We start from the raw sequence: 11,970 nt of genomic DNA, 5'->3' as shown, positions 1-11,970 counted from the left end.
AAAAGTGTGGGATCATTTTAAGAAAATGAAAGAGAAACCTGTACAATATCTGCAGAGCAGAACTTACCTTCCACAGCAGTTATTTTTAGTGAGCATATAGCTAAAATCTAACAATGGTTATACAATAGCAGCTGCATTCTGACGTAATAAGCTGTATGTTTTATATTCAATTAACGTATGATCYGATTAGTCGACTAATCGAATAAATAATCGGTGATTAATCGATTATTAAAATGATCGTTTGTGGCAGCCCTAGTCTCCTCTCAGCTTCTTCTGCTTTGATTTCTTGATATCAACCATCTGCCTCAACTTTGCTTTGATTCTAATCACTTAAAATCTGCATTTTAAGCATATTTTAAAATAAAAATAGCTGGTTTAGCTTCACATTAGAAGCCATGGTGTCACTACCAAAGACAAAATAAGAAAACGATGCAGTTAATTATGATTACTTATCATCCACTATGTCATTATTAAAATAGTTTTTTGAGGGGGATGAAATGACCCATTTTTTTTCCTCACATTGTAATTTCTAGTTAAAGTCTGAAAACCGTATAATTCACACTTCAGCTTGATTAACAAGTTAATTCACAGATGTAGGTGTTGTCTCATAGTTGCATTGAGTTCAGGCAGAACTATAGAGGGAGACTGGGCTGCAGCGGTCTAATGAAATCATCTCTACACCCCTTTTACTGTATTTTTAAACAAATCTGTTACCTTAAGGGAAATCTCTTGATAGTTTTTAGCTGGTTCATTTCCAGGTTTGTAAGGATTTATACACTTTTTTTATCATTTCAACGGATTTGTTCAAACTACAAAAGAYTCTACTTTAAACAGATGAGCTCTTTGAGCAAAGTGAGGTTGGTTTGTTGCCAAGAATCATTTTAGCATCCTGAGCTGAAACACCTCGTGAGACTTTCCTCATTTTGTTTTATTTACTGTATGCTTCAATCAATCATGCAGTCGCCACGATTGCCACTTCTAAAACTATACAGCATAACAATTCTATAATAATAGGTTCAAATTGCATTACGTATTTATAGTCAACATTTTATTTGTATTTTTGCACATAAAAAAGGCACTGTGCTACAACTGTGGTTCATTTTTTTAAATCTAATTCTTGTTGTTTTCATCAGCATCTGACAGATTTCTTGGCTTTAACAAATCTTGTATTAATTTGGTTACTAATGCATTTAAGATTGAGGGCCCTTTTTTTTAAATAATCTATTTGTTTACGTCGATGGTACAACTGGAATAACTAGTGTAAGAATTTTCTACTGATTCATTCATAGAAATTAATTTAAAACAGCTGCAGCAGTTTCCACCAGCATTCATGCCAAAAATAGATTTTTAATTCTAGTTTTTTAATTCTCATTGTGCTCATTTTTTATGGAGATACTATAATTGTTCACTTTGTATCTGAGAGATGAGACCAGCTGATCGAACACTCTTTGATCTTTGAACAGGATCCCATCAAGAGCTGGGGAAAAAAACATAATGTTTTTCTAAACAAACACAAAAGAAAGACAATGCAGACTATGACACAGGAGATACAATAATTTTTTTTCTAAAATTCAAAGGTATTTCTTGTAAATGTGAAACAGCTGCATAATTGTCAGATTAAAGTAAAAATCAGATCTGCTGGYGTGTTTAAACTGCAGCAGAGAGTAAAGACAAATCGTTACAAACAGCTGTCAGAGAAACACTTTAAGCATTAAACCCAGGAACGTATCCAGCATAATTCACAGCACTGACAGATCCAACATTTCTTCATTGCCTCCCACACTTCAACAAACACTGTGTTGATCTAACAGCATTAAAAGAAGAAGAGGGTCGAGGAGGGGGAGCAGGAGGAGAATTGGAGCTGATTCATGATTTCTCATTCAGTTCTCATTCTCATCTCGACTCCAGGCTGCAGCAGTCGGTGCTCTTTCTGTTTCAAGCCTGTGACCTGCAACAGTAACCAGTTACGGCTTTTTTTTCTTCTTCTTTTCGATCCAGCCACAGAAACAGAATCCCATTTGAAAACCAGAATGAGGAGAGGGCTTACYTTCAGCAATCACTGATTGTCACAGTAAACACGAAGAGGAGAGATGAGCTGAGAGAAAGCACCAAGAATAAAGAGAAACAGATTTATTATTGTTATTATTTGAAGTCTAAAAGATAACATGGATAAATAAAGAAAGCAAAAATGATAGAAATACAGTGAGGTAGGATCTTCTCAGGTTCTGCAATGGAGAAGATGAGGACAGAAGTACAAGGCTTCAATGTTTGGCTTTTCTTTTGCCCATCACTAMATCATGTTTCGTTGCACTGAGTGCACATTCAAAACTACTTTTAAACCTGACGGTGAAAACTGAGGTCTCAGACTTTTCTTCATTTCCCATGTGATTTAAACCACTGACGTTACAAATAAAATCAAATATTGAGTGATTGTTTTTTTAAAAATTTGAGGTGAAACTTGGAATTCATTCCTTTGCACATTTAGTGTCTGTTGAGCTGAGCTGGTTGGCAGTGGGGGTTGTAGTTCAGGGAAGATATCTGGTGTAATAACAAGCAAGAGTCTCTCATTTCTGATGAGCTCATTTGGAAACATGGCAGCATCGAGGAGAGAATCAGCAAATAATCCAACAACCAGCAGGCAGCGAGGAGAAACAGTTCAGAGAGGAGAGTTAAGAGAAAGTGAAAACCGTTCCTACAGCCATAAAACCAGCAAATTATAGTCTTGTCAAACCAGTGCAGAGGACGTTTCTGCTGTTTAGGATTGTGCAAAAGTGTCAGAAAGTTCTGTTTAAGATAGAAAGTGCTTTTCCACTTTTCCGCTCAGTGTCGCAGGGAACTGGTACTTATTTCCAGCAGTCAGAGTGAGAGGTGGGGTACACGCTGGACCACATGTCCATCACAGTAGAGACAAGRCAACCATCACATTTTAACACACACTAAGGGGACAATTCAAAGTTACCAATTAAACCTAACATGCATGCTTTTGGTCTGTGGGAGGAAACCAGAGGACTCGGAGAAAACCCACATGTGCACGGAGAAAACATGCAAACTACACCTGACTGCAAAATGCAATGTTGGAATTTTAACGCTAATGTATTTATTTCACCAAGTGGTGGGAGTGGCTCTGTTACTCAGCTAACTGCTAATAACAGAACTATTTTTTCATTCACAACCTTGGTAACTGTTAGCAGACCAGCTAGCTTCCACTAAATTAGGTTTTGTCAACTTTAAGTCTGCTAACAGCTAACTAACAAACTAACATCAGGTTTGTGTCAGTCCCACCAGTCTTCAAATGGAGAGATGAAGACGTGTGATGAAGACTGAGTGACCGTTGTCTTAGCGGTTACCAATCTGCTGTTGGTGTTAGCTTTTTGTAATTTTTACTTGTTTAGCTGTTTAGCACTAACTTCTGTTAATCTTGTACTTGTTTAGCTGCTTATCATTAGCTTTTGCTTATTTTATTATTTTTTTTACATGTTTAACATTAGTAAAACTATATCTTTTAGTAAGCAGTTTGTAAGTTAGCACATAGCACAGCTGACTTTTTGGTTAGCTGTGCCTAACGATTCCACCCATAGGCTGCATTCACACACATTTAAAAAAAAATAAAATAAAAATATGATGTTTTTATTGGGGTCTGTAGCATCTTCTTACGAGTTTTTTTTTTTTTTTTTTTGTGGCATCTTGGCTGTCTTCTTTAGAATAACAACAAATCCATGTTTGGCAGAACTGTCACAGAAATGTTTTCTTAAATTAGTAGGTGTTGCATCCCACAGCTGGAGGATCCCAACATTTATAAAAGTGAACAAACTGTGCCGTTTTAACTTCACTACAGTGGTTAGTTGCTGCCGTTTATTTAGGTATCAGCGAGGACATCGCGGCGTTACACTCGGCTGGATGAGTGTTTCAACGTTGCAGGCTTCTGCTAATTAACATGCCAGACACGTCACACGCTGCAAGGGAAGACACACACACATACACACACTGTCTTCAAAGGCTCGGTTTCTTTTTCAGCGGTGCACATGCTCTTTATGCTGATAGATACTGAAATCTCACATTACCACACACTTAACACAAGTTATTAACAAGCTGCTACACTCGGTTAATGACTTCTTCTTAGCGTGTCTGTCTCAGTTCTCTGTGATAAGCTGTGAAACTAAAGATGACAACTTCGCCTGTTCAGTGCGCTGTGGTCTCACCTGAGCACACTGTGATGATACTTTTTTTTTTCTAAGCTTCTGTTTTAGGTTAAAGCAACACATGAACTCCTGTGTGTTTTGAATTTTTCGACTGGCTGCAGTTTTAAAACGTGCGTTCTTTATGTGGTTTCTATTTTTGCCAGAGGAGCCTTGCTCGGTCTCCCGAATTTTGCTCAGCATATTTATGCAGCATAAATTTCCTGTCAGCCTCTCTGAGTGCCGTGTTGTTGCCTCGTCAGGCAGCAGCTTGAAGCAGCGAGCTTTCGTTCCTGCCACTCTTGAAGGATCCTTGCATCAGCCCGGCTGCTGCCTGCATTTTATATTCCCACTGATGTGTTATCCCATTCATTACACAGACACATTTCAGCCTTTGTGAYGGTCTCCTGTGGTGGCTTTTTATTTTTAGAACATCCTGTGGTTTATTTATCTTTTTTTTCACCAGATAATCATTTTGAGTAAATATGTACTGAGAAAACCTTGGTTTTTTTGTTTACCTTCTGTGGTTAATTGTTTTAAAAATTCATATACATTAGTTTTATGTTTGATTCCAGTCATTATGTGAAGTAGCTCTAGTACATGAACACATCTTTTATGTGCTTTTACTTACATTTTTAAAAMATTTGTGTTTGTTCAGGGAAGGTGCGCTGGCAGGATTTCGATCAGGACCTGTACGTCGGAGCTACGGTGGTCCGACCGGGTCAGGACCCATACGCCAGAAACAAGTTCAACCAGGTGGAGAGTGACAAACTCCGAATGGACCGAGCCGTTCCTGACACGAGACACGATCAGTGCGTAGCCTTTCTATGAACAGATACTGAGAGTCATTAAAAGTGAAAGCTCAGTGTTGTTCCCCCTAATTATATCTGTTCCACAGCTGATTGCATGTGTTCATCCTGTTCTTTGTTGCCTGTCGAGTTGACTAATTGGCAGCAGACTGGATAAGATCTCCTGGGAACTTCCATTCATTGTGGTCTGTCAGATAAAACCAGGAAGTGCCTACAGAGCAGACGTGCCTTCATTTTCTCTCCCAATTATAAAACACCCCGCCCTGCATTGGGTGCAGATTGCTTTGGTTGTTAAATTGATGGAGAGACAAATGTGACAGGATATTGGCTCGACATGTCTACCTCTTGGCCTTCTTATTACCTGATTAGATTTCAATTTAAAGTGCAGGAAAACGAAGCTCCCAGGAGTTTACATTCATCTAGTTTTTATTGAGTTTGGGCACTTTTTACAATAAGAAAAAATATCAGCGTAAGCTACTTTTGGTAAATGCGTAACATTAAAGTGAAATGATGATTTTTTTTTTACACTTAGTTATAGTTTATCATTGAAATGAGTTCATACCTCCACGAACACCTTAGGTTATGCAAATGGAAGCGTGCAGCTGATGAGCTGTGATTGGTGGATTAAAGTTCTGCTGGATGCTGATTGGCTATCACATTAAGATATCATCAGTAAAAAAAAAACAACTTCTGGCTCTATTCTGTTTTAAATTTCAGTTTCTGTTTGTGGCAGATAACCATCAAAATTTAATCAGTTGTTGTTTGTGTTGAATTCCAACATGTCCTGAACATTTCATGAAAATCTGTTCATAACCATTTGAATAATATTGCACACAGACCGATGGACAAACCAACGCTACTGAAAACGTAAACTCCTTGGTGATAGGTCTGTCAGGAAATGAATTAATCACACGATAAATTTAAAGTGAGGTTGATTTAAAAGAAAGAGGTTGATAATTTTCATTTACCTCCCTGTTTGTTTTCTTTGTGTCTCCTTATCTTTAAATGGTCTCCAAATGATATTATTTATTTATTTATTATTTATTGCTAGAATTTATTAGATAATTTATTGCCCAGCAAAATTTGTTATTGTGACAGGCCTACTTGATGGAAGTAATAATAATCTAAAAAAAGAAGATAATATTATTGCTTCTTTAGCTTCAAATGTATCTGGTTATTAATAAAGAAATGTGTTTTGATGCCGTTTATCACTAAAATAATTTTTATCACAATTTGAAGCAATTATCACATATCTTTAAGCTGCAGATATTTTTCAGAAAATAATTCTCTGTTTTGTTTCATTTTTCTTTTTTGCTGTCACTAATCATCCCACTCTAACAGGTGCATGTTTTTTTTCTTTTTATGTAACCGTAAGCTACTCAGTAACTCTATAACACTCATTCATTGTTTGTCAGATAAACATCTAGACTTTTACATTGTTCACTTCCAGTAAAAACTCACCTCCCACAAGATAAAAATTTATATCTGTGCTGGTCTTATCTTTCATCTTCTCAGAAATGTAAAAAGATTACGTTGTTGGTTTTGAATCAGCTCCAAACACTTTGTGTCTTCATGTATCAGTGAGACTCTGAGGAGGGCTAAAACAGGGCTCAGGTTTAAAACTTATGCAATATCTACGGTATCCATCCATCCATCCATCCATCCATCCATCCATCCATCCATCCATCCATCCATCCATCCATCCATCCATATCCTTATCCAATATCTACAGTATATTAACATATAATGTATTGCTGTATCTGAAACATTTTCGCCTTTGAATTCTGCCTTAAAATTATCTCTGTTCTGAAAAACAACCTCCTTGTTTGGTAATTTTGCATCAGTGAGTTGGGATGTTAAGCAGTTGTTTAAATTTTACCTAAAGAAAATGAGACGAGGTTGAATCTGGTGCATTGGGCATCAGTTGAACTTTGTTCTGAGTGTGTCGGATTTATGTAAAGGGGTTTTCTGTGTTTCTGTGAACGATTGAGTCATGGTTTATGGTTGCAGTGTTAACATAACTGTCCTAATTAAACCTATAAGGAAACTTTAAACCGTGTCRACCTATTTCTCTAAAGGTTTCTGCACCCCGACTGTGAACGTGTGACTTTTTTTTCTTTTCTATGCAGAAACTGAGAATTTTACACCTTAAAGGTTGTAAAAGGTATATTTAATATTATTACTTCCACAAATGTATTAAAAATTAGTGAACAATTTGCAAATTCTGTTAATGTTTCAGCTGCAGCAATAATAAAAGTTACTCTTTTTTTCCTACTCAATAAATATAGAAATGTGCTTCAAATTTTCAGACACACACYGTGAACGGATTAAGAGATTAAAAAGGCTGCTGTTATTCTCATGTTTTTAAAGTATGTCATTAAATTTCGAGTTTTGACATAAATCTTAGCAGCATTTGTCAAAACGCACGCGGTGAATTTAACGRTTATTTTTAAAGCCGTGTGGTCCGACCTCCCCGGTCTATTGACCTAACCAGACAGCTGGAGCCATTAGCCCTCTAAAGTGCAAGGACGCATCTCTATTGATCTGGCACGGATGTGTCATTCGCACAGCACTCTTCGGCCGCAGATTGTTAAGAGTTTCCTGAATAGGAAAGCTTCCTTCTTTCATCTGGGCCAGTATCGAACGGCTTTGAAGATGGAATCAAAAGAACTTTTAGGTTTGTCAAAAGCTACAAAAGAAATGGCTTTTTTTTCATTTATTTTTTCATGACGACCTCGCTTCGAGATTGATGGAGACRCAGTTTGGAAGCCAGTTACTCTGCTCTGACAAATGAGACAAACAAAATAAGTCAAAAGTGGCCTTACGCTGATGAGCAGCAGCATCAAAGCATCTCATTGTCTGATTTAAACGTCTGTGGGCGGCTCAGAACAAAAATAAAGGTGATTTAWATGTCGCACCTCGTTGTTTGCAAGATTGAAAAGATCAGCAGCTACCTCTGATATCTTCAGGATTCCTTTAAAGTGCCCRTGACATGCATATCCTTCAAATAGAAAAAGTCAAAGAAAACATCTTTATATTTAAGAAATTGGCACAATACACATTTTACCCATTTTCTCACATAACTGGCCTGTGTTCTCAGCCAAAGTGAAACGCTTTAAGAAAAGAAACTCCCTGGTCTTTGCTTATTGAAATAATATTGTTTTGAACTCTGATTCTTCTTCGTCTCTCTGATAGTGACTCAAAATAATCTAAAGAAACACCAGATTCTTCTCCACAGTGTGTGTTGTTAGCCGCTGCAGCAAAACTCTGTTCACATTCAGACACTCCCTTAGCATTACTTCCTGTTACATGTAAATATCTCAACAACTGTTCATTTTTGAGGTGTGAAATTTCTTTTGTAATATGTCATCAGTGTTATTTTTTACAAAAATGCATTTGTATTTATTACAATAATTTGTGTTATGGACTAATTATTTATATCTGTTTTACCTTGACGCTGTCCAGTACTCATATCTTATGATAACTAGTTTCGGCTGTTTTAATCTATCGGCCCAGACTTCAAGACTCCAGCAATGCATGACCTCTTTTATTCTGATGAGGTGTTTCCGGGCTGACAGCCCTGTYATTGGTTAGGTGGTCACAGTTGTCGAACTGTGATTGGTTGWAAGCATGTCACAGGATGTTATATTACCGGCTGCTCTGCGCTGACGAGCCRGCCACAACTTGACWKACTTCKCTGATTGACTTCTGCTCTGTTGTTGCTCAGATTAAATCATTTGACGACCATACACGCAGACTTTCTGTGCATTTATTCCAAYGTGTTTCTGCRTTCTTGGTAAATCGTGCCACCACAGTTTGTAATAAATGTCAGTTTGAACAGGTTAGAGTTAAATGTTAATGCTGATCAGTRATTATAAATAATGTCCACATGCTTTAGCTGTATTTTCCATGTTAAGCCCTCTCTTATCTCTTCTCGTGTCGTGTCTCGACCCAGTTTAAAACTGAGCTGGGATTTGTTTGTTTCAGCGAGCACACGGTCTCTCGCAGTTTTGCTCTTTTGAATCTCAAGCTCCTGTCAGTCACAGCTCCAGCAAAGCATTTTTCTGTCTGTCTTGAGTGTATTCATGCAGCCTTTTTGTATATGTGTGTGTGTCTGTGCACAAAATCCAATTTATTGTATGCAAGGATTAAAAAAAGGGATATTTTTTGAAGCGGTTCCAGCTWGTACATTCAGCAGTATGTTTTATCTGCACACATGTAAGCATATACGTCATGTTTTTATGTCACCAATCTCACAGTGTTTTTTTTTTTTATGTCTGTAGCTGCAAACATAAACAGTGGAGATCAGACCTGGCTGCCTCCAGTGTTGTCATCACCTTTCATAATGAAGCTCGATCTGCTCTGCTGCGGACTGTAATCAGGTAGGTGTCGTTTCCCAAAAATCCTTTTTTTTATTTGGATTTCATTTTTACCAAAATACTCCTTTTTTTTTTTGTTCAGTGTCTTAAAGAAAAGTCCTCCTCACTTGGTCAAAGAGATTATTCTGGTTGACGACTACAGTGATAATCGTAAGTTAKCATACTAAACAAACAAACCTGTTTAACATCAGAGGGGAGATGAAGGTAAAATGTGTTTCTTCGTGTGTTTCAGCGGAGGATGGAGCCTTGCTGGGGAAAATAGAGAAAGTACGAGTTCTTAGAAATGACCGCAGAGAAGGTACTACGAAGAAAGTGCTTTATATTTTTATATATATAAAACACACACACACACACACACATTCATTGTTGTTTCATTACATGCAGGGTGAACTGATCTGTGTTAAATAAAAGTTAATTATGTACCCTCTCTCAGGATTGATGCGTTCAAGGGTCTGTGGTGCAGATGCCGCCACAGCACCAGTTCTTACCTTCCTGGACTCTCACTGTGAATGTAATGACCACTGGCTCGAGCCGTTACTGGAGAGGGTGGCTGAGGTACTTCACAAATACACCAAACACTTCAAACACTAATACCACTCAGTAATCATGTGCACTCACTTGTGGAGCTAGTAGAGCTGTCACATGTATTTCATTATTGACTGATTGCCGTCATTTGAGGTTAATTTTTCTCTCCGCCTTTATTAAAAAAAAAAATAAAAAAAAACAAAAGAGTTACTGAAAAGAAAAGTAAAGTTGTATTTCCATCTCAGTTAACATGTTAAATGCTACAATTTCATCCCTACAAAGGGTGAAAACGGGCTGATAAGGTCTACACAACATAATCAGAAGCTCTCTGATGCGTGCAGCTCTCCTCAGACAGCCACATCTCTGCAAATTGTTGTGACCTTTCAGACTCGTCTTTGTACGTGAATTGTGTGGTTTCTGTTGAGGTCAGTCAGTCCTGCATGTGAACGCCTGTTTCGACCCAGTTTAAACGGTACAGACGCAAATTGGTGCATCTTGAATCTGTACTCATTCTTGATCTAATAGCTCTTTTTGCACTTTTGTTCTGCAGTATGGTGGCAAAGATATATACCCTCTTTAAGCTGTTGTTCACACATGAACCAGTCGAGGTGGTCTCACAACACGCATTAGTGTTATGCATTAGCCCTTATGGCCCAGTTCCACCCTGATTTCTGGAACCTTGACACCCGTGGTTCTATCCAGTCTGCTTGGCTTGATTTGACTTCAACAACTGCTGCTCACTGATTGGTTCTCTGACCAGGGTGGTTATATTACATATGTGGTTTGTTAGCAGTGTTTGTAGTGTTTTTTCATGAGTTTAACTAAACAACTGTAGCAAGATACCAAGCAACAACAAGCTAACATTAGCTTATCGTTCTCTGTCGTCCCGTTCTCTCTCTTCAGCGTCATACTGCTGGAAGGTCTGGTACAGCCTTTGGTACTTTTCCTTCGAATCTGATGTAGTCCATTATTATTGTTGTGTCACTATTAAAACTAAAAACGATTCGTTTAAATGATAATATGATCCCACCCACAGAAAAAGCAGTCATTTGAGCTTCATCTCCTTAGAAAAAGAAAAATGACCTGTGTGCAAAATCTAAGTAGATTCTTGTCTCTAAAAAATTAAAACGCTATTTTCAAACAGACTGAGGAAGAAGTGTTAGAACGTGAAGAGAGCAAAGATGAAAAGTGTTCTTTATATCCAGCTAATGAAGGCAGAAAACAACAGAAAGCCAATTAAGTTGTTTATTAGGGTTGTTTAGAAGTCACTTGTCAAGTGAAAACTCATCACTCTGACAGTTTAATAAACAAGGCCGAACCGAAATGAAAAGATGTCTAAATAGTTAACGCGTATCCTGTAGAGCAACTTGGCAGCTAATTTGAAAACAAGACTCCCACCAAGCTGCAAAATACAGCATGAAAGTCACAAAAACAATGGAAGTGTTTCAAAAGGAGCCTCTCTCTCCTCAGAGTCTCGTCTCCGTGTTTAAAAATGGGCAACATCCCACCGCTCACAGTGGCTTCATGATGTCAGTTAATTATTCACGTGTTTATCATTTCCTCCCTCCCTCCGTCATGGAGGTCACAATCGGCTACAAAGCAGCACGGCTGGAATTTATTGTGTTAACCCTGATGTAAACTGCAACAAAGGCAGCTTTATTCTTCAGGAATGTCTAGACTCTGTCAATAAGCTAAAACACATTTTCTTCATGTTTCCTTGATCTTATTGTCAGTAATACAGTTCGTTTTCTTTTTTTATTTACAAGGAAACCTTTTGGTAATGACCTGAAAATGTGCGTACTGATGGACTATTTTAATCTTTGAGTTGCTTTTTGTAAAACTGAGCTTGTGATTGAAATATTTATCCGTTACAACTGATCCAGCTCTGCGTTTGATCCTCAGAATGTGGCGTTCTTTTATTTGTAATAAAACAAATCACCTGTAGCCAAATCGAAAATATTTTTCTGTCAGAGTAATTGACTTTTTTTGTTTGTTTGGTTTTTTTTGGTTTTTTGTTTTGTTTTTTTTTTTTTTTTTTTTTGGTTTTGCTGATTTTCTTAAATTATTGCCTCTTTTCACAGC

The 11,970-nt window shown here is 37.6% G+C and overlaps 1 protein-coding gene across 1 annotated transcript in view; it reads left to right on the top strand.

Moving 5' to 3' along the window:
• Window positions 1–11,970, top strand: part of galnt2 (UDP-N-acetyl-alpha-D-galactosamine:polypeptide N-acetylgalactosaminyltransferase 2) — a 64,877-nt gene that overhangs the window by 38,751 nt on the left and 14,156 nt on the right. Inside the window, exons 3-7 of the mRNA XM_014001815.1 lie at window positions 4,834–4,987; window positions 9,268–9,366; window positions 9,446–9,513; window positions 9,596–9,661; window positions 9,797–9,918. Of these exons, the coding sequence (XP_013857269.1) occupies window positions 4,834–4,987; window positions 9,268–9,366; window positions 9,446–9,513; window positions 9,596–9,661; window positions 9,797–9,918 (509 nt within the window). The remainder of the gene's footprint in view (window positions 1–4,833; window positions 4,988–9,267; window positions 9,367–9,445; window positions 9,514–9,595; window positions 9,662–9,796; window positions 9,919–11,970) is intronic.

Source organism: Austrofundulus limnaeus, unplaced genomic scaffold, assembly GCF_001266775.1.
Source record: "Austrofundulus limnaeus strain Quisiro unplaced genomic scaffold, Austrofundulus_limnaeus-1.0 Scaffold10, whole genome shotgun sequence".
Classification (NCBI taxonomy): domain Eukaryota; kingdom Metazoa; phylum Chordata; class Actinopteri; order Cyprinodontiformes; family Rivulidae; genus Austrofundulus; species Austrofundulus limnaeus.
This window is presented reverse-complemented; position numbering and strand designations above follow the sequence as displayed.